Source organism: Leptonotus elevatus, chromosome 15 (genome assembly GCF_054856555.1).
Source record: "Leptonotus elevatus isolate MCC_2025b chromosome 15, RoL_Lele_1.0, whole genome shotgun sequence".
NCBI classification, from domain to species: Eukaryota; Metazoa; Chordata; class Actinopteri; order Syngnathiformes; family Syngnathidae; genus Leptonotus; species Leptonotus elevatus.
Window position 1 is genome coordinate 3,128,683 of NC_141253.1, and position 21,943 is coordinate 3,150,625.

Consider the following 21,943-nt stretch of genomic DNA (forward strand, 5'->3'; position numbering starts at 1 on the left):
CAGCATGTGGTTGTAAGCGGTCGCCGTTTTTGTATCTGGTGTGTTCAGCGAGCTCCCCGATGGACGAGGTCCTGGCGTCGCTGAAGCGCGGCAGCTTTCACCTGCGCAAAGCCGAACTGCGCGTCCTCGGCCCCGACCCGGACGACGACGGCGAGAACATCCTGGCGCAGATCCGGCAGGGCGTGCGTCTCCGGCAGGTGCGCGCCCCGCCCGAACGGCCGCGCCGCGCCGATCGCTTCGCGCACTCGGCCGACGCCCTGACGCAAAGCATCCACGAGGCTCTGCGCAGGATCAAGGAGGCGTCGCCCGATTCCGAGTCGGAGGACGAGGGCTTGCCCTGCACCGACTGGGAGAACTAGAATGCCCGGGGCCATGATTTTTAGTGCAATTGGAACACACGCACACAAAAATTACACTTTTTTTGTATCCAACGTGGGTTTTGTCCAAGTGGACCATTGCACATGCGTTTGTCACCTGTGTATTGTGATGTTTACCGTCGTACTGTTTCCTTGAAGGAGGTCCACATGGAATTGCACATCACTCCCAAGTATTCCCAATTTTTATTTTTTTTCCACTCTCTTATATAATGAAATTCATAATGTTTTTTTTAATGACTAGCTTTTGTGTTGTGTGGGCTACTGGCAGTTTAAAAGAACGATTTGCGACTTTTGAGGCTCAGCTGTCAGCCATTTTGAAGTACACAGCGAGTTCCAACTTACAAAGAGACTCGCATTCTTGGGAAGAACGTTTTCAAGGAAGTACTTGGACTGTACTCTGCATTCTTCATATTGAGAAATGGACATTGAGCTTTACTGACCAAGCAAGATTTTAATCAGCCATTTGAAAAGCGCTATTTGGAGCGGTTTTGTTAGTCGTTTAAAGCAACAATATGCAAATGTGGGGGCTAATTTGATCACTTATTTTGTAAACAACAATCAACAGTTTCGGAGACAAGTCAAGGGGTCAAATGATACGCGAGTTCTGGAGCTCAACTTAACACAATTGCTCCCTAACACACTGCCTTGGCCCTCTGTGCCGATTCCCATGTTTTCAATTGATTTTTGTACCCTCGTTTTTTTTTTTTTTCAAGGTGTTCTTTTATATATTACGTTTGCTGTGTGTGTGTGTGTGATTTGATTATTATTATTTTTAAAACGTTCATCCCCTGGCGTATGTGTCAAACGTACTGTTCCAACCATAGAGCAACACGCTATCACCCGCGGGAAAAATGTAATGGAGTTAGCGTTAGCATCACAGCACTAACAACAGAAATTTCAGGGAGGAGTTTGCTTAGCATTATCACCACAATGCTAACAAATTTTGGAGTGGTCAGTGCTAACAAGTTTTGGAGGGTGTTAGCTTAGCATTACAGCGCTAACCAAAATGTTAAGTCTCTATTTTTCCCCCAAAAGCTGCTAGCGTGTTGCTACATGTTTTAATTCTTTTTTTTATTTTTATTATTAAGTTCTAAGTCTGCTTTTCTGATTTATTTCGAAGTTTGACAGAGTTTGTACTCGGACCTCGCAGCAGACGTGCAATAATAACGATAATAAGCCACGTGTCATTGTACACGTCCCCAAAAATATATAACTGCATGCCTCTGTGTATTCAAATATTTATTGATGCTTCAGATCCTAAAAAAAATATTTGTATGTTTGTTTGTTTTTTTAAATGCTCTTTCGTCCTGACATTCCTCTTCCTTTTTGGCTTTTCTTTTAAAAATAAACAGCAAAAAAAAAAAAAAAAAGTCTGTGACTAAAGATCGACAAATATGACTTACACAAGTATGGTGCCTTGAGATCCGTGACCAGGTAAGGAAACTAGCACTTTGATATTGTAATTCTTAAAAAGAAAGTCAACAACAACAATTTGGGTGTAATAATTTATTGTAGCTCCCTGTGGTGAACATGACTTGGCCACCAGGGCGGAGTACAATACAGCCATGCAGACAAAAGTCTTTCACAACTACTGTAAGTGCTGGAATAATTTGAGTCGCTTTTAGTAGAGCATAAATAAAAGACGTGCCTATTAGTAATATTATATATTGTCTAAGTGCTTGTTGATGCACTGTTCACATATCTGTTGCTTAAAAAACGAACACCACCACATAGATGCTATTCATTAGCCTAGTCTATGGCATTTTGCATGGTTTGTTAGCATTAAGCTAAGCAGAGCCAAAGCTATGTGATTGTTTGAAATCACAACATGTAGATTTCTGTTTTATGGTTAGCTAGACTGTAAACAGAAAGGCAATGAACAGCTTGAAGCCTTAAACATTTTTTTGCTTGCAAGTAAAAAAAAGCCTATTTATGGCTCGTATCTCAAGGCAACACTGTGTCTTATATACCATTTTCACTTTATTTTAAAATGTAAAAAAAGATGCATATGTCTTCTTCAATTTGAAAGTTTTTTTCTTCTTCTAGAAACTCAAAAATGACAATTAGTTAGCATCAATATTTTAATTCAAATACTTTTGACAACAAGCCCTTTAAGTCGCGTCGAGTTTCTCCGACTTTTGTTTTGGCAACAAATCAACCACTGACTAAAAGGCAACGTCAGCAAAACAAACAAAAAAAAAAACATCTGTACAAGGAAAAAAAATAATATTTGGCAAAAAAAAAAAAATCCAAACAAGCTTCAGTTACTTGATAAATAGTTCAAAAAATATTGCCAGTTTTTAAATAATTATTTTTCAAATTCACTCAAAATGTTCACCACAAAGGTGAAAAGCAAAGTACCTGAAAGTGACGAAGCTTGGGCTAAACCCTTGGCCACGTCTTCTTCTTTGTATTGCTGCTTGACGGCTCGCCGTCGCCCTCCCAAGTCCTACGAAAGAACAACGCATCGTCGTCAAGTCCTCGCACCATTTGTTCATTTGGCTGATGATGTCGTTTGAAAAAAGGAGAGAAAAGGCGGAAGAGAAAAGACGGGAGCGAGCCAACCCCCCTGCCCTTCCCCCCCAAGTTTGATGATTGAATAAGCAAGAAAACAAAAGTGAAGAAAAAGCTCCAGTGTGACGGCGGTAAAGGCATCATCATGATCCCCGGCCGTTCACTTGGCTGTTGTAAACGATCCGAGTGGGCGTGGCAAATAGTGAGCGAGTACCATAAATGCGTAAAAAGCGTGTAAACATCTTGAGACATTGTTGTCCCGTGTCGTGGCGACGTGATGGCGGCAGTGAAAAGTGGCGCTCGAGCCGCAATCGAGATGTGTTCCAGTTAGATCCGAGTTGTCTCCCAAGTGCACCCGAGCTGCAAAAGAGTTGCCCCCCTGGTGCACCTGAACTGCAAACAAATTGCCCCCCCCGGGTGCACCCGAGCTGCAATCAAATTGCCTCCCAAGTGCACCCGAGCTGCAATTGAGTTGCTTCCCAGTCGAGTACCATTCAAGCTGCAATCCAGCTGCGACTCAATCTGCACCCGAGTACCGTTGGGGGCGGGGCGGGGCGGCATCTCTAGCTGCACTCGAGCAGCTTGGCGAGAGCGTCCCGCAGCTCGGTCAGCTCAAAGATTTTGCCGTCGAGCAGGTGCAGCAGCGAGCGCAGACTCTGGCGGAAGACCTCGCGCTCCCGCCGGTTGGCCTCCACGTGCTGCTCCAGCTCACCCAGCTGCACCTCCAGCGCCTCGTTACGACGCTCCACATCCTGGCAAAGGGGGGGAATAAAAAACATCAAATCACGCAGATTTTTTTTAGACAATGCATGATACAAATCTGGACTATTTCACAATAAAATGTTGCCGCATCGCAGTAGACCTTTAATTTGCCTAAATTATTTTGATTAGATATGAGCAGGAATGAACCATTTTGGTAAGAACCTAAGCAGGAAATCAGCCATTTTGTTTAGAACCTGAACAGGAAGTCATCCTTTTTTTTTATTAACAGGAAATCAACAATTTTGTTGACATAATACACAGGAAGTCAGCCATTTTGGTTAGAACTTTAAAGGGAGGTGGTTGTCAAGGCGCTATCTGTGACCACTGCACGATCTGAGACGCGTATGCACAGAAGATCGGCCATCTTGGATCGCTAACTACGGCAACTACACTAGAACAAAATACCTTTATATGCCTGCGTGATACAATAGTGCGCGTTCGTAAAAACACGATACAACATGAAAACATTTTTAGATTCTTCATGCATTGTAAAATAACTAACTAACTTATAATCCTTTACGTTTTATTAAAGATGAACATTTCACTTTTGACCCCATTACATTTCCAGTGAGTCTGCATTGTTATACTTTCCAGTAAGTCTGCAAATGTCTTGGCCTATCGACTATCCAGTCATATATTCAAATCAGTGTCACAGACAGCGCCTCGACAGAGCCATTTTTTTAAATTAACAGGAAATCAACAATTTTGTTTACATAATGCACAGGAAGTCAGCAATTTTGGTTAGAACTTGAAAGGGAGGTGGTCATTTTGGTCCGTAATAGAACAGGAAGTCAACCATTTTGTTCAAAAAAATGAATTTTTAAATACTGTAGTAGTGGCAATTATAAATCAATTACTATCAATAAGTCAATTACTTCAAAACCTGAAAAATCAACACCAAAACATTTGAAAAATGTTTTTAATCAAATTATAAAAAATAAAAAAAACACTATCATAAAAAAATAGAATAAAGTGCATGTGAAGAAATAAACAGTTTTTTATAAGTTTAGTATTCTGACACGACAATAATCAAGCCTTTTGAGTGACGTCATTTTCATTCTAAGTACCTAGCCATTAATTGAAGTGAGCCATTTTGTGCTGAAGTGGCCATTTTGCAATTATATTCCAGCGCTCACCTGTAGCTTCTGCGTGAGCGAGTCTCCTTGGGACTGAAACTGGTTGGCACTCTGCACCTCCACTTTGAGACACTCCAACTCCTAATGAGAGAGACAAGGTGGGTATAGCCCAGGTTAAAGGTCAGAAGTTGAGGTATGAAACGTGACGGCGGTGCACGTACGTGCTCCTTGGCCTTCAGTGCTGCCTCCAGCTCCTCAATGGTGCGGTTCAGCTCCGTTTTCTCCGATTTCACCGCCGTGGTTTGGCCGCTCACGCACTCTAGCTCCGTCACCTTTGACGCCATACAAAAATTATGAGGAAAAAAAAACAACAACGTGAAGATTGTGCTAACTCGTTAGCTGGAGGTTTTCAAATCTTTTTGCGTCCAGAGAAGACATTTTGTCCAGGGATCTCCTCATAATCCCAACGGCAATTAAACATAATTGGTATGTGTATCCCTAAATGCCATTAGCACTATAAAAAAAAATGCAACATTATAATAAATGGACCCTAAAAGATACAACCTGCGGACCCTGTTTGAGAAGCCCTGCATGAGCCTACCCGTTTGTGTAGCCGCTCCGCCTCCTCCTGGTAGGCGGACAGCTGCTGCTTCCACTGCTTGACGTTGGCCGTGGACTCCAGCAGCGCCGCCGTTAGCTTAGCGTTGTTGCCCTTCAGCGCCGCCAACTCCGCCTCCAAGTGCTTCCCGATGCTGGAGGAGCTACAGCCGTTGGGGAAAAAAAAAAAAACACTGCACCGTTAATCATTAACAGCGAATCGATTTGAGTGATTAATCTATTTGAGCAATTAATCAACATATGTAAGGTAATAGTTTTGATGAGCCTCACATTTAGGTGGTTTGCTTTTGTTGAATAGTTTACTACTGAAAGCCGTTGCTTGTGTAACAGGGGTTGATGATTTACGATCCTCTCCATTTGCATTGCTTAGCCACCATCTTGTGGCATCTATATGCGATAACGAACCTCATTTTGGGGTGCATACATTTTCGGTATTTGCCAAAGGGCTCGGTCCCTATCCCCAGCGAATAGCCATTGTTGACTTGTATTGAACGATTTGCTGCAATTGGGGCTTGCATTGGTCAAGTGTGAGCGCATTTGTTGAATTTGACGCGGCTTCACCTATGCGAGAAGGGAATTGCATTGTGGGACGGTTCGGCTCGGGCCTCTGCGGGCTGAGGTGTGCCCGCCGCCGCTCTCTCGTCTTCGGTGCCGTTCACACTCTCCGGCGTCAGCGGTGACTGCAGAGGGCAGCTGGTGGACTCCTGAATGAGAAACATGTAAGCATTTTTTTTTTTTAAATATGTAAATATATTATTTATATATGCCGCTTTAAGTGATGACACCTGTGTATCCGTTACCATGGGTACGTACAACCTCAAAGAGAGCACATGGGATTGTCCATGGGATGGTGACGGGGAATAACGGAGCGCGACCATGTCCGATTACCACATAGGAAGGCGTTGTGGGGGTTTGAGGGACTTGATTGAGGTGAAAGGGCCAACACAGAGAGTTCACGTCACATTTACCTTGTGAGACGCGGGTTTGTTGGCGGGCAACACGTTTCTTCGGACAGCGCTCCCCTGCGGGGTTGCCGGGCAGAACAGAGGGGGTTACACTAGTCGAAGTCGAAGACTAACTTAGTTGTTGGCTTGGCCATTAACTCATTCACTGCCATTGACGTCTATAAACGTAAAAAAATAATTTGATTTCTATTAGTTAAAAAAAAAATCCCACTTTTGTTAACAAGAGTATGAAACGCTAGAATTATTTTTAATAATCTTTTTTGGGGGGAAAAAAAGAAGAAAAGATTATTAAAAATTAGAAATTAGAATTTCAATTTAATTTTAATTAATTGCATGACTTCAATAGTTAACTCATGATTAATCACAAATTATAAAAACTATTTTCCATTTTTTTCCTAGGTTTTCATACTCTTGTTAACAAAAGTGGGAAAAAATGTTTAACGAATAGAAATAGTTCAAATGAATTTTGGCAGTGGATGAGTTAATGACCAAATACTTTCACTGTAGAACTGGGCGATTAACCGATTGTATCAATTAATTCTAGTTATTTAACCACAATGATTTTTGGGGGGGAATAAAGCTTTTTATTTAGCGGCTTCTGTAGTTCAAAGCGCATCTTCGCTAATGTGACATGGCTGCTAACAGAAGGTTAGTTCACAAAAGTAGAGTCAGTGCAGCCAACTTAACGATTTAGTTGATTGTGCGACTTTTTCAACCCCTCTGGCAGAAAAGGAAATTACATCCAGCATCTTCAACTTTAGCTAATAAAACAGGCAATGCTGTCCATAATGACAAGGAGGGGGGGGGAAACTGACATAGAAATAATTATAATAATTAATCTAATAAAAGTCTGCCTCGAAGCTTCCTCTTCGACAACAGACAATTAGACCAGCCGATACAGTTTGACAGCTCATTTTATGTTAAATATTTTAACCCAGTTGCTCCCAAAGACGTATTTATATGTTTATGTTCTCTTTTTTTCTTTTTTGCTAGAGCATACAGAAGGCTTTGAAGCAGCCTCTGAACTGAAGAGAATGGTTGAAGCAATGGTAATTATTACAAAAATGGCCAGCAGGTGGCAGCAGCGTATAAGAGCTCAACCAGGACCATGTTGCAAAAAGCTCTTCCCTCTGTTTAAAATAGATTTGTGAATAATGATGAAACTTAGCCCTATTCTAATGATAATTGCTTTAAAACGGAAACAGATAGAAATATGCTTAGACCAGCTGATACATGATTTCTTGATGAAAGAAGAAACTCTTGTCTTTCTTTTGGTAGGTTCCATGTTTTTATAGCAATAGAACACAATATTCTGTAGACCTTGCAAAATCAGTCAAAATCCAGTACAACAGCTGGGAGCAAAGGAGGTTGCTTCAGTGAAAATGGCTAGGAGTGAATGAGTTAAAAATAAGGGGTGTAGCTTATTGGCTTTTGTGTACCTGTGAGGGCGTGCTGGTGAGCTCCATCTTCTCTTGCGACTTCTCCTTGGCGAGTCGCGCCGCCTCTTTGAACTCTGCAAACTTTTCCGAAAACTAAAAAAAATATATATATAAAAATAAAAAAATAACCATTAACTTGGTTAGCGGAATGCTAACAAACTAGCGGTTAAAACAAATGAAAAAGCACAGACCTTGCTCAGGTGGCTCTCGCACGAGAAACCCAGCCCATAGACGGTGTTGGCGCGGCTGTCGGCCCACTGACCAAACTTCTGGGAGGTCTTGGTGAAAGTCATGTTGGGCGTGATGGTGCTGTTGATGACGGCCTGGCAGACAAGTCGACACGTTTAGCTTCATGCTAACGCCACGAGACTGCACTACAACTCTGAGTCCATCATTAGATGTGTGATTTTAGATGATTTGGAGTTCATTTGTTTAAAGTCAGATTTTTGTGATTTAAAAAAATGTTTGGTTTTTTTCATTTTATTTTCGAAAATATTCAACCTTATCTTAAGCAATTATGCTATTAGACCTATGATGCATTATTAGGCTGTATGTGTATATATTTAGCGAGTAGAGACCTTGGATCCGTCCAGGCTGATGATGCGGTAGACGTTCCTGGTGCTGTCAAAGAAGTAAGAGACGGTGACGGCATGTTTGCTGGTGGGAAGCCAGTTCTTCTTGGTTGTAGGGTCAATCTGGAAGATGTGCGCCCGCGTGCTGAAGATGGGCTGCTCACTGCACGGGGGCAGAAAAGAGGTGAGTTTTGAAATAGTAAAAGTACTACTAATACTACTAATAAAATAACAAATGATGTGCATGATGAGGTTCAAGTGTTGTTGTTGTCCATTTGTGGTCGCCATTCTTACATTCCACACTAAAATGTCTGTGGCTTTGAGTGTGTGTGGATTTAAAAGGACCTGTGAGCGATGTGGGATGCGTGTTAAATGTGTGGGCATTAGTGGTGGCAGAATTTGTATGAATGTGCTTAATGCATGCTTATTTTGTTACTATTTGACATATGGTTTGCCACTGGCTTTGAAATGTGTCAATAAAGTCAACTCATTTTGCTGTTAGACTGTAGACATTTTTGTTGTTGTTGTATTAGATATCTAACAGGGTTCCTATAGTATTACCATTATGTGACAAACAGTGGTCAGATGATGTCATGTTTTCAGCACAGACAGGATCCAAATGTGACCTTGTGTTTTTCCATGTGGCCATTGTTCAAGCATAATCCCTTTTTGCCCCCCAAATGAAAAGCAACAACACATTCAGGAATCCACTGGGTGGATGTGATGAGTGCAGGGGATGAGTGAGCCAAGCCAAATATTGTTTAAAAAAAAAAAAAAAGGCGGTTCCCGGCAATGCAAGTAAAAGTTGTGTTGTGGCGACAGACACATTAGAAAAAAAAGCCGTTCCTGGTCACACTGTCACTATCGTAAAATCCTTCCTCCGATTCTGAGTAAATGATTCCGTAAATAAAAACTGTGCACATGATGGGCTCTTCACCAGCGTAATTCTAAATAATCTGACTGCAAAACACGCGGCCGTTTTGGCAGCCGTAAACCGGCATTACGTTCTTAGATGCTTTGTTGCCATGGCAATGAGGCAACAGGCCACGTGACCGTATCTCTCTTCCTCTCCGTCTCCTACCCTTCCACTTCCAATTACTCGCTCGGTCAGTCTGATCTGATCCACTATAAGTATGTGGTTTGTTTGCATGTGTTTGTTGTTCTACTGATTTTTGTGTACAGATTAAAAAAAAAAAAAAAAACATATATTTTGTAATGGTCATGTACACACACCTTCAAACTTAACAAATAGGGATGGGCGAGTACTGACACTAGGTATTGGTATCGGGCCAATATAGGTATTTTTTTAAGATATGGTAGGTGAAGCTGCTAATGGCAAGCACCGATACTTAAGGCAAAAAAAAACAAATAACATCTAATATCACAGAAGTCCATTTTAGCAGTAGTTGGAGTTTATCTACGGTAGTTTGACCCATTGGAGAATAATCTGCTTCAGAAGGAAAGGTCTTTCTTCACATTTTTTAGCCATTCTGTTAAATTAAATTTTATACATCAGAAGTTCTAGAGGTATCAATAAAGAGTGAATACTGGCACTGGTTCGTTTTATGTGCCAGCTTTAAGGTAAACTAATAAACTTTAACTGGTAGTAGTAAATACACAGCTTGAAGCAAGCAACTTCTTATTTGGAGAATTACACAAAAGAGTGAGAACAGGCGCTAAAGAATACTTTATGAAGTGTGTATGAAAAACTTTCAAGTGGGTTTTAATAGGAATACATGTATTTAAAGCAAGCGGGTGGGGTGAAACAATGTAAAATAAATGCTTTTAATATGTTCTCTCGAGTGCAGATTTGATCTTATTGCTGGTTGGTCTCGCCCGCAATTAATGGGGGTTAACTGAATTGGACAAAAAACAAAACAAATTGCTGACTTTTATGACAACACACAAAGAACACAGCCAGCTCGTTTCTATCCACAACCCGAACTCTAACCCTGTGTTGCAGACTTGACACATAATAAAATGTGTCAAGTCTGTGAGTGGATTTATTGACAGCTGCTGTCCTCACGAGCGGCTTTAATCTCCTGTGAGCGTTTATTAGCGAGCAAGCGGTGGCTATCCAGATAGGCTAGGCTAGGCTAGGTTAGGCTAGTAAAGGCTCTGTGAGCTGCCCCGTGGTGTGCGTCTACGAGCTTGACAGTGACGCGCAGGAATGTGCGGAGGTGGGCGAAAACAAACCGCACGCGTGCCTCAGGCATGAACACCGCACGGCAAATACTGACTAATTCAACGTACCCCATGGTTGCTGGTGTAGTACGAGTGGTCCCGAAGACGCTCCCCTCCAGCCGCCGCCTCCGTCCCCGCTGGTCCTCTCGCCTGTCTCCTCGCTCTCACGGTTCACTCCGACATGCCTGACGTGTTGGCGGCCGTAGGTGCATGCGTGCCCGGACGCGCATGATGATGATGACCGCGAACCCTCCTCCTCCTCCGCCCGGCTAGCACCTGCTAACACCTGCTAGCATCGCTCGCCTCGGCTCGGTTCAACTCACTAAAGCTCTTCTCGGCTGAAATAGAAGAGCTCACTTTTGTTACGAGTTGATGTAAAATACACTCAAACGAGGTTATTATTAATATTGTCTTTTTTAATGTTTTGTTTTTGTAAAATATTCTCCGTGTACACTCGCTAATGTACATCCATTCGTTGCTAGCTTTGTGGCTGGCTAGTGGATTCCATAAACTGGAGACTGGAGAGACGTACGGTGGTGACGTCATCACGTAAAACTTTACCTTGGACGTGATTGGCTGAATGTTGTCGATCAAAAAATTGAGTTACATGGTTCAGGGTTATGATTTATTACAGTATTAGTGTTTTTTTAAATAATGTTTTTATTTTTATTTTACATATCAATTCACACATGAATGTTGTTTCTTCAAATAAAAGATAAATAACAAACTAGGCAGGATATAATTTACCACTTCTCACACTAGTCAGTGTGCTTTGTTTCATCTTCCAAAATAAAGACATGCGTTCTAAAATATACACAAACTATTCCTGTTTTCCTCTTACAATAGAGCCTACTGTATATCAGACTCTCCAGTCCAAGACATGTCAGCATTTCCTTATTCCACATTTGGAGTAATGGTGGTCACTAGCTGTACATTTTTCCAACAAAAGGTGAAAATTCTGCTTGCATGAAGAAGTCCAATGTAAATCAATTTGATGTGTTTAGAACTAACAAAGTCTCTGGGGTAGGCAATATTTTAAGAATACATATTTGGCAATATGGGACAGACTATATTTTTCACCAAAAAACAAGACTCATTTGGACTTTTAGACAAGACTTTTCCCAGTCTTCCTTACTCATATTGTCTTGTACAGCGTTTAATCTGTTCCATTCCGTACTGTTCACATAATATACATTTTCAGTCTTAAATAAAATATTGTCGGGTAATGGTCTCCAACCACCGGTCTGCAGCCCAGTAATGGTCCACGGGCCATTTGGTACCGATCCGATAATTTATTTTTTTTATTTTAAAGCAAAACTTATTTGCTCCAAATATACATTATCAACCGGGTGGCATCACCACCCACTGGGGCCAAGCTTTCACACATGTATTAGTAAACTTGTGAGTACTTTAAGACAAGATCATTATTTCAGTATATATACTTTGTGTGACATCATTGTTTTGCGGTGTGACATAATTTAAGATTTTTAGAAAATGGAGCAAAAACATGTCCCTTAGTTACAGTATGTAAAGTTGGGGAACTCTAGACTAAAGTAACATTTTAACACCCTAAATTTGTCTGCCGCAACTAAGATACCATGGTTGTGGTGAGGTGGTTGTTTTTAGCAAAAGGTCAATTGACAGGCTCAAGTCACGTCCGACATGAAGCGAATGCCTCGCATGAAACACAGGAAGACCGGTTTTCTATTTCAAGATTACGCTGAGCAGGAAAACTCGAGTGAACGTGTTTGCAACGTGACAAACAGAGCAGAGGAGAAGCAGTGAGGTAAAAACATCATCAGGAAGGTTCAACCATGGAGGTTTTAACAGAGGACGACGATGTTGACGCCGAGATGCAAGTTCTGACACCCGATGACGTCGCCAAGCCGGACCGGGATGTTGGCGATGAAGTGGAAAACCTTCAAAACAGGTTGTTTGTACAGGCGCTACTAAGTTTGTGTACACTGAAGCTACTTTGAAAAGATCCGTAATATTAATATAGACAATTATTTTTTAGTTTTTTTCATGGCCCAGGTCATAATCAACCCAGAATATACAACGTGTGCATGGAAAATAAACAATATTTAAGGGTTAAAAAAAAAAAAAAGTCAAAACTTTCAAACAGCTCAGCGATATTACATTCTGCCCTTCAGTTTACGCCAAGCTGTCCGTGATGACAACATTCGTCCAAAGATGCAGTGTTTGGTCATGGACACCTCCTTCTCCATGGTGGCCATGCAAGGTGAGGACAGCGGGATCGCCTGGGAGACCACCCCGAGTCTCTGCTCCACGTCCCGGGCACCCGAAGCTGAGGAAGCCACCAAAGAATCTGGCCCTCCAGCGGGAAGGATCTTCTTCGTCATGGATGAGGAGTTGATGTCAAGGCGGAAGAAAACTAAAGCAGCAGGACAAAAGGAAGAGAGAAGTGACAACATCTCAGAAAGGCCCGACTTAGTGGGCCTCACCCCGCTACATATGAAAGATAAGGGCGATGAAGACACTCACGGGGTTCCTCGTCAAGATAAGGAGCAAAGACTATTTAGTTTGGTGTCAGAAGGCTCAGAAATCCTCAACATTGTTGTTCCTCCGAAGCTGGCGACCGTGGATGAAGAGGAGAGCAAGGCGATGGTGGACAACCTGTCCTATCTGGAGGAGTGCTCTGCTTCTAAAGCTGACGGCAAAGAAGAAGAGACCTGTGATCAGTTGTTTGAGCGGGACTACGAGCCGAGGGCAGATGCTTCAGCGGGACCAGTCGCACAAGTCGATCCTACATCACCGGTCAGTTCAAGCGTCACAGATCCACCAGGAGCTCCCGTGGCGACGCCTCCAGGAATGGAAGCTGTTTGTAATGTGGACTACTTTGAAGCATTCTCTTTGATTGATGACCATGCCCCAGGAAGTCCCACCCTGGTCCCACCTAAGCTTGGACTTCCCGCCCACGGGACTGTCACAGAGAAACCATTGCAGGCGGAAGACATTTCAACATGTGAAGAACACGAAAAACCAGATGCCAATTGTCCAGGGGCACTGATCAGCGAGGTTCTAGAGGAATTTTTCTACAGCGGTACTGATGACAACCTCATGAGAAGCCACCTGGATAGGGAGAAAGAGCTTGGAGAAGCCAAGCTCTCTCCGCCTCTTTCTAAACTCAACGGATCGACTTTGTTTGGAAATGACGAGGATGTCTTGACTCCGGTCTTTCTACCTGAAGGGCCACCCAAGATTATCGACCCGATTTTGTTAGAGGAACCCAAAGCTATGGCTTTCCTGTACGACGACCTGTATGAGGAGGCAACTGGAAGTCGGAAAAGGGAAGAAGACACAGAGAGTGTGGCATCTGAAAAGTCGTTCCACAGCAGGCATTCAGATCGGGAAGCCAGGGGCTACCTGGAGAAGTATGTCCTCATAGATGAGACACCTGTGGTGGAGGTGCAACCAGTTCCAGAGGACGGGCCTCCACTTTTATCCCAAGAATTTGCTGATTTTCCCTCCACGTGCCCCGAGGTAGAAATGCCAAACTCGGAGGAGGAAATTACGGATTTCTTCAGATCAAGTGCCAGTTCTTCTCCATGTGACATCAAGGCTTTTGTTGTTTCACAAGAAGACAACAACAGCCCGTCAACTATGGAATGTGTCACAGCAACAGTAGACACCGAAATCCCAGAAGGTCCCATTCCCATATTTGAGGCTTCCTCTGAGCCTGACTGGGAAGGAATGGATGTTGATGACATAATCTCAGAGGACATCGATGTTCTGGTGAATTTCAATCGACAGACGTGGCTGCAAGACTCTGAAGTGGTAAAACCATGCCCTCCGCCTAGACGAAAAACTAGATCCCCCCTGAAGGAGCGTCTGGCCCTAAAACCTCTGATCCCGGCAGAGGATGGCCATACTGGGAAAGAACAGCAAGAAGAAAAACAGCAAGAGGAAGAACAGCAAGAGGAAGAGAAAGAGGCGGAGGTACTTGTCAAGACTAGCAATGAGGAGGACGGACATCAGGAAGTCCAGTTCCCTTCCGACGATCCTCAGATGGGCAACACATCCACCAACAAAGTTGAGAAACCAATTGAGGAAGAGGACATTGAAGTTTTAACACAAACACAACCTGAAGCAACAGAGTCTGAAAAGGTTCATCCCGAGAAACAAGATTATTTGACGACTTTGCCAATCAAGCCAGCAAAAACAACTTGTAGAATCCTTTAGCATCATTCTTAATTAAAATTACAATCCGTACTCAGTAAACATCTGTTTGTCGTGGGATTTACGTTGCATGTGTATGCTGAAGAGATGATGCTGAGCTGAAATGTTGTGAAATTAATTCAATTGTTGAGATGTGGGACAGTAGACTTAGAAGTTGGAATGGTTTAAACCCAAGAGAAAAATATGGGATTTTGAGAAATGTGTAAAGTAGTAGATGTTCTGAATCAACCCAGCAGTTTGACGTTGAAATAGTAATGATGAGGATGTTAACCTTGTCTCAAAAGAATGTTTTTTTTTTCTAGAATATGGAATTGTTTGGAAAGTGGTATTTTATGGAAAATGTAAACCAGCTCCCAAGATGTCTTGAATTTTGTGATTCTCTTCAAATTTAAATGGTTTGAATCGTTGAGTGTGAAGTGTGCAGTTTTCTAGCAGCCGTCTGTAGGCGCCGAAAGGAATGGTTCAATTAAATTCATTCTCACTCCTCTCTGCTCCGGGATGTATTCGTCATTAAGTGGATGTCGGCTGGCCGGCTCCATGCTGGGATGAACGTGGCGGTTGTAACATCACAAACAAACATTGAAAGTCCAATAGCATCGATATTCTCCACTCAATGGCGATCAGCGTGTTCATAAAATTCACATCTATTGTCCATTAATGAAAGGCATGGCTTTGGTCAGCCATTTGACAGGGCGGAGGGACGAGTGAAGTGAAGCGCCATGCCAGGGCTACGTTCCAATTTTACTAATGTTTCGAAAAATCAATTCTGACTTTAAAATAAAGTTCTTCCCTCCTTGATTTTGCCTTATTCAGCATAAGATGCACTCTCTCATGGGTGACAATTGAGGCACTTCTACTGCAAAGTCACCACACAACTGGGCTATCCGAAGTGAAGAAGTATTTTGGGGGTGCAGGCTACCTTGTGCTGGATAATGTTAGAGTAGACAATATTAAGTATTGTACTCTTTGCGTGTTCAATTAACTGAATGGTGAGATCCTGGTGAAGAAGTCCCTTTGCAAAGGTAAATAATTATCAGAAGCTTCTGAGGACAAAAAGCTGATGACACTGAAGCCGTGTTCTATCAGGTTGTCTGTCTCGTCCAACGTGGGGCATCAATACTTATTCAGAAAAGTGGGAGACTAGAAGTCTCCTCCCATCAGCCCACAACACACCCGGCCACAACTCAGCGAATACAAGAGAATCTGTTCCCATGGGTATAAATCAGATTAGAGAAAAACAATCATACATCAGCCTGTCTCTTTCGAAAGAGACAGGTACCAGACACCATATACTCCCTTCCAAATAGCGGATGGAAGGACCCCGTTGCCCTTCTCCTCTCATAAATCTAAAACTGATAAGAATGCTATTCATTGAGCCATACTGAGTTAACTAAATCCAAAACGGCTAAAATATAAATTGAAACTGAAAAACAATGTTAATAACTTAACAATAACCATTGATGCGAGCAAAGATGGTCAAGTAGTAGGGTAGTGGGGACTCAGATGCAGTATTTCACTGGTTGATATTTTAGCCACTCCCAAACACACACAATCGGGAAAATCGAAATGGTTCAAAAGGTTCCAAAATCTTTGTAGCACAAAGTAAAGGGCCATCATTACTTGTTTTATTTGGGGCTGCAAACAGATTAATCCCATGAGGGAAATTAAGCAGATAGTGTGGTGTGCCATGGAATAATTTTATACTGAACAAGTGAGTGTCAGTGTGTATTTAATCTAATGAAATCAAGTTTATTTGTACAGCCATTAATAACAAGGCTCTCAAAAGACTTGACAAAGACTAGGGACATCCACTGATTTTATCCGCAAGTAAACAAACACTGGAAGTGGAGGTGGCTCCCTGGGGTCCTGGCTGTCTAGTCAGTGGCTGTGGCTCTGTGTCCTCACCACCTAGCTTGTTTGTTGCCTCATGAGCTAAACGCTAGCTCCTCGAGATGGAGCGCATCTCATCCAGCCGGCCACGCTCCCCCACGAAAGACGACGACTCCCCGGACACTTCGAGTGACGACGACTGCGTGGACGACGCGTTCGGCGACCTGGCGGCGCTACCGGTCGAGGTTAGCGAGCGAAGACCGACGTGTTTACGGTGCCGGTGAGCAGAATTATGACACTGACCGAAGCTAAGCTAATGCTAAGCGAATGGAGTCCAGTCACTCAGCCCAGCAGAGTAAAGACGCCATTGGCCTGTTTGTTTTGTTTTTTGAAATGCTTGTTCGCGAGAAAACTTTTCAACCATGTGCTTGCTTTAGCAGTGAAACTAAAGAGAAGAAGAAATAGCGTCTGGTTCAATTATTCCCCCCCTCCCCCCTGCTTCCATTATGTAGTCGCCCTCAGAAGGTGTGTCTGTGTCCCTTTCTACCCGCACAACCTCTGGACGTGTCCACATGTCTCTACATCGTACAGCACCCCGCAGAGGTAAACTCTTTTCCTCCATTATTTCAGCGCTATGCGGTCGGTTCTCTGCTGGTCTCAACACCCGAAGCACAGACCCATATTTACAGCCTAAATTCTAATATTTAAATACAATTGTATAAATGTCATTTATGCAGTTCGTATCGTTTCTCTTTGCTTATTTGTGGGGACATTTTTTTTTTTAATTGCCCAATCAGATTTCACCCTCGATGTGTTACCCAGCCTGCCCAGGACCTTCAGAATCATCCGTTTCCTCTCGTAGTATTTTTTCTAATACAAGTGCAGTGCAAATGGAAATCGGCCTCCTCCTTAACAATTACACTATGTCTGTTTGTGGTTCAATTAAAAATAATGCAGTAGAGTTAATTAAGTATATCACTGGCATCGGGTGGAATCCTCATACTTTTGTGGCTCCTCCAAAATGTTTTCCCATTGGACCTCCAGGGGTCACAGCATTTGCGTCGCAGTGAGTTGGTATGTGTGTAAGGGTCAATCGGCAGGGGTGCAAGTTTGAGTCACAGACTGTAATTTGTAATTGTCCAGTTTAGTCGTGTTTGGCCATACTGCTCGGTATGCGGCGGACTTTAAATTATTTTATTTATTTGTATTTATTTATTTTTTTAACTTTAAATTCTATCTGCAATGGGAATGTTCCTTTAACCAATCCCATTTCAAATGTGTCCACTCTGGGCCAATTAGTTAGCACACAATAATGTCATTGTTGGAGCAGGCTAATATTTGAAAAGCAAAATGCCTCTGTTGCGATCTTTTGATAATCAGAATCTCAGGTGAGTATAATGTATTTTATTTCGTTTTTAAAATTCAACTGTCATTTGATTATTAATCTCTAAGACCCCCCCCCCCCCGTGCATCTCAGTAAGTGTTGCTGTTTTGGTTAGCAACATCCAATGGTTCTTGGCATGAAACTTGTTTAAAAAATTATTATTGTATAGCTAATGTTACGTGTGTCTTTCAGGAGAGCAGAGTTCTTCGCACAGTACCTCTTCTCGCTGCATGTTTACCATCGGGAAAGTGCAACGTCATTATCGGGAGGCGCTTTAATGAGGCAAAGTAAGCAGCACCCACTTGAACCGCTTTCACACAAAGGTCGCACAAAACCGAGGCATTCGAGATAGAACAGTAGATCCAGCATTTTTTTTCCCCACCTGTGCCTTTAACATAAAACCTCCAGAGTATGAGAACAATAACTGAATTTAACACACTTGAAACCTTCTAACACCAGGTAGGTAAAACAGCTATTTGGGTCTAATTTGTAAATTTTCACTTAGCAGTGTACTCACTTCTGGTTGATATATTATTTATCCTTGAGTAGATACCATAGTTTCAGAGTTTCTGTTTTTTTTTCTTTTTTCTCCCTCTATCTCTCAGGAACCCGGAGCTGGCTGAAGTGTGCCGGGACAGCCGGACTCTGATCCTGTACCCGGGCCCAAACTCCCAGAACCTGGAGGAGTTGGTACAGCGACCAGAGGAGGGCGCCAAGACGCATAATATCATCCTTATCGATGGCACCTGGAGTCAGGCCAAGAACATTTTTCTCAAAAACAGCATGTTGCATCTCCCCAAGCAGGTGGGTGGAGTGAATATGATAACAATTTGGCTGTGTTTGAAATCACTCAACTGTGTTGTACATTAATATAATAATAGGGATGTAACGATATCCAAACAGCACGATACGATATTATCACGATATGAAGGTCACAATATGATTATTATCACGAAATTGATGGGAGGTTGGTGATACAAAAAAAAAAGTCACAATATTGTAAAATAAATTAACTCGTACTAAAAAAAAAACAATATTGTGCTTTTGTACATTACAGCAATGCATATCAACTTAAAATCTCTAATGACACTTAATATTGAGGCACATACTTGCTAATGCACGCACATGTTGAGTTCCTCCACATATTGACCCGGTTCACAAGCATATTACGTGCCCCCTTCATCTGACCATTAGTGTGGGTTTTAAACACAGAAGGGCCAAAACATGCCTTGTGAAAATTAAACTGCACTAAAAAAGAAGCCACCAGAGGGTGCTAGAACTGCACAAATGGAAATCAACGATATATTGTAGCAGTTTTAATATCACGATATTGCCGTTATTGTTACATCCCTATATAATAATAGCTTTTTTTTTGCAGAGGATAAAAAATATTTGCCTATGAGTATTCTTACATTGTCTAACTATATGTGTTGATCCTTTTGTGTTCAAATAGTGAACACAAAACACAGCCTTTGTTTGTCGTCCTTGTCGTCAATCCCGGTTTGTGTCCATTAGGTGCAGCTCAACAGAAGTCTTTCGAGCCAGTATGTGATCCGCACGCAGCCCTCCAACATCTGCTTGTCCACGCTGGAGTGCGCTGCCGTCGCTCTGTCCATCCTGGAGTGCAATGACATTTTCCAAGAGGTACATCAGAAATGAGGATGGACCATTTGAGTAGATTCGATAGGATGGTTTTGTATTTGTGTCTTTCGCAGTTCAATATGCCCCGCTAATGTGCACTGCTTACACTACTAACAATATGGCTGCAAATTTGCAAGAGTCAGTGTTTCCAATTTAGCAACTTTTCCGACTCCTCGAGCAATTGATTTTCAAAAGCGACTGTAATTCCTGCTATACAACAAACATGTCTGACCAAAATGAACCGACATTTTATGTCCACATTTTTATTTATTTATGTTATTTGAACACATCAATAACTGTGCCGCTCTCTGCTCTTTTAATTGTTAAGATACTTTAATGCCCACAAGGAGTAAACGGGACAATGCGTAAAACGAACAAATTCAAAATACAGACGCTCACACTGCAATAACAGACTCCTGACGATGGATTCAAACAATCCAACAATGTTGTACGACAGGTGCTGCTGAGGCCGCTGAAGGCCCTGTGCTCCTTCCAGCTGGAGCACGGCGCTCAGGTGCACCACAGCAAGGAGCACCTGCTGAAGAACGGCATGTACGACAAAACCATGCCCAAGAACAAGCGCAAGATCAAGAGGCTGGAGAAGCTCGCGACCGACCGCAACTGCTTGCTGAGATGATTGCGTACGAATCAACGTTGTCAGGTTGACAATCTTTTTTGGTTCATTTTTGATGGGACACTTCCAGGATTTTTATTTATTTAAAAATAAAAAATACTTTTTTTTAAATCTCTCCTGGGGATAAAGCGAGGCTTGACGGATACATAGTGAGGCACTGAAAATAATTGATAAATATATTTTAGAATATCAAATAAAATGCTGGAGGGGCTTAACCTCCCAAGCCAGATTGATAATTGTGATTCACTCAAGGGAGTTCTTCACATTATCAATCTGGAACTTCACTCGGCAGTTCGGGAAAGGAGGGACCTGCTGTACAATACTTGGAGCTGATTGGACGACATTTGTTTTGACCAATCAAGGCAACGGATGAAAATGTCATCTTCGGGCTCGTCTTTGGAGGGGCACGAACATCTTGAACCAGATAAAAATGCACACTCTAAAAACAGTTGGGTCAAAAGTAACCCAACTATGGGTCAAAAATGGACCAATCCTCTACTTGGGTCAATTTGACCCAACTTTGAGTCAAGAAATGGGTCTTTTAGTGTAAAACAACTCATTATTATTGGTCAGATCCTTGACTTGATCAAAAAATTGGGTCATTTTGTATAAAACAACCCCCAAGTTGGGTCAAATTGACCCATAAAGAGGATTGGTCCATTTTTGATCCACAATTGGGTTACTTTTGACCCAACTGTTTTTAGAGTGCATGAAACGTCTCTCGCTGTAACATTCACAAAGAAACGCTGAGTAATTCTGCGAGAACACAATTAATTGCAGCGTCCATTCGTCTGTTGGGTTTCTTTGTACCCCCACCCACCCCGCCATAGGCGCTTCTTGGTTTAGTCCCGCCCTAAACAACAAAGCGGGAGCGGTACAAGATGTATTCTCCGGAGTTTGTGAACTCCCAAATACCGCGAGAATTCAGCAGGGCTGAACTGGGGCCACACAGATTTCTGACGGGGCTTTAGCCCCTCATAGGCCGGGTGAAGCACCATCCGTGGACACTTTCTTCTTTCTTCTGGGATATTTTTTTTTTAATATGTATAATTTGATGCTGAATTATTTAATTTGAATAAATCATGTTTTTATAGCACTTCCAAATGTTGCTGCTTGTATTTTGTACATGTTATGTGGTTTGAATTTTTTTTAAACTCTTCTTGATTACGATTGTCTGAGGGAGCAGGGTCAGAAAAGTTGTCATGTCCAAACTACAGCCATCCATTTTTTAGCGGCCCACAGCACAAAATAAAATTTAAATTTTTGCACCGCCCGTGTCATTGGCATACATTGTATGTTAATTAAACACATTGTTTATTTAAAACCAGTGGAAAGATAATATTCACAGGTATATTTTATTTATCCTATGCATTTGTAAAACTTGTGTGTCTGTCTTGTATTTTAATGCCCCCGGTGGCCAAGGCAACAGAAGGAGCACAAAGTGGCTTGGAACGGACTAATGGGGTTTCCATTCTTTTTAATTTGAAAGGTGATTTGATTTTGATAAACGAGTGTTTTAAGTTACAAGAGTGGTCATTATAATTACAAGGGAACAGGGAATAACCTTATTTGAGTAAAAATATTATTGTCTCATTTTTTTAAATTATATGTATCCATAGTGCACGTTTTGGTATTGACATAAAAGTAAACAGAATGAAAATTGGTTAGTAAATAAGCAAGTTACAACTCATTACAATGTCCGTGCATTAGCTTTGACGGGAAATTTGCCCCTGCCAATATGAACGCC

The 21,943-nt window shown here is 42.2% G+C and overlaps 4 protein-coding genes across 9 annotated transcripts in view; 3 read left to right on the forward strand and 1 right to left on the reverse strand.

The window, feature by feature from the left end:
• Window positions 1–1,734, forward strand: part of jmy (junction mediating and regulatory protein, p53 cofactor) — a 14,724-nt gene extending 12,990 nt beyond the window's left edge. For both annotated transcript variants that reach the window (XM_086096621.1, XM_086096622.1), the window contains exon 10: window positions 49–1,734. In XM_086096621.1, coding sequence (XP_085952747.1) covers window positions 49–359 — 311 coding nt within the window. In that variant the 3' untranslated portion in view covers window positions 360–1,734. The remainder of the gene's footprint in view (window positions 1–48) is intronic.
• homer1 (homer scaffold protein 1) overlaps window positions 1–11,014 on the reverse strand; it is a 12,614-nt gene extending 1,600 nt beyond the window's left edge. Inside the window, exons 1-11 of one of the 5 annotated variants that reach the window (XR_015097245.1) lie at window positions 10,577–11,014; window positions 8,330–8,486; window positions 7,943–8,074; window positions 7,752–7,844; window positions 6,316–6,369; window positions 5,909–6,051; window positions 5,331–5,490; window positions 4,951–5,061; window positions 4,790–4,870; window positions 2,739–3,643; window positions 1–355 (exon numbers count right to left, since the gene is read on the reverse strand). Coding sequence is in view for 3 of the 5 variants with exons in the window: in XM_086096628.1 (XP_085952754.1) it covers window positions 3,455–3,643; window positions 4,790–4,870; window positions 4,951–5,061; window positions 5,331–5,490; window positions 5,909–6,051; window positions 6,316–6,369; window positions 7,752–7,844; window positions 7,943–8,074; window positions 8,330–8,486; window positions 10,577–10,581 (1,125 nt within the window). In the remaining 2 variants the exon portion in view is untranslated. Of the gene's footprint in view, window positions 356–2,444; window positions 3,644–4,789; window positions 4,871–4,950; window positions 5,062–5,330; window positions 5,491–5,908; window positions 6,052–6,315; window positions 6,370–7,751; window positions 7,845–7,942; window positions 8,075–8,329; window positions 8,487–10,576 lie in introns of those variants that run through there. The other 4 variants (XM_086096628.1, XR_015097246.1, XM_086096627.1 and 1 more) reach the window with 4 other exon arrangements.
• Window positions 11,015–12,312: 1,298 nt separating this feature from the next.
• LOC147161554 (uncharacterized) lies at window positions 12,313–15,151 on the forward strand. Its single transcript, XM_086096623.1, has 2 exons — window positions 12,313–12,437; window positions 12,661–15,151. Exons 1-2 carry the CDS (start codon window positions 12,322–12,324, stop codon window positions 14,708–14,710), a joined length of 2,166 nt encoding a protein of 721 aa, XP_085952749.1. The 5' UTR covers window positions 12,313–12,321; the 3' UTR covers window positions 14,711–15,151.
• Window positions 15,152–16,582: 1,431 nt separating this feature from the next.
• dtwd2 (DTW motif tRNA-uridine aminocarboxypropyltransferase 2) lies at window positions 16,583–21,433 on the forward strand. Its single transcript, XM_086095810.1, has 6 exons — window positions 16,583–16,817; window positions 17,050–17,140; window positions 18,114–18,208; window positions 18,527–18,725; window positions 19,437–19,565; window positions 20,020–21,433. The coding sequence occupies exons 1-6, from the start codon at window positions 16,660–16,662 to the stop codon at window positions 20,197–20,199; spliced, it is 852 nt and encodes a 283-aa protein (XP_085951936.1). The 5' UTR covers window positions 16,583–16,659; the 3' UTR covers window positions 20,200–21,433.
• Window positions 21,434–21,943: the final 510 nt, after the last annotated feature.

Excerpts from the sequence above, each read along its gene's own strand:
- LOC147161554 (XM_086096623.1), top strand. The coding sequence starts at position 12,322 with ATGGAGGTTTTAACAGAGGACGACGATGTTGACGCCGAGATGCAAGTT. Across the intron at positions 12,438-12,660 it reads GTGGAAAACCTTCAAAACAG|TTTACGCCAAGCTGTCCGTG; the intron begins GTTGTTTGTACA and ends TCTGCCCTTCAG.
- dtwd2 (XM_086095810.1), top strand. The coding sequence starts at position 16,660 with ATGGAGCGCATCTCATCCAGCCGGCCACGCTCCCCCACGAAAGACGAC. Across the intron at positions 16,818-17,049 it reads CCGACGTGTTTACGGTGCCG|TCGCCCTCAGAAGGTGTGTC; the intron begins GTGAGCAGAATT and ends TCCATTATGTAG. Across the intron at positions 18,726-19,436 it reads TGTTGCATCTCCCCAAGCAG|GTGCAGCTCAACAGAAGTCT; the intron begins GTGGGTGGAGTG and ends TGTGTCCATTAG.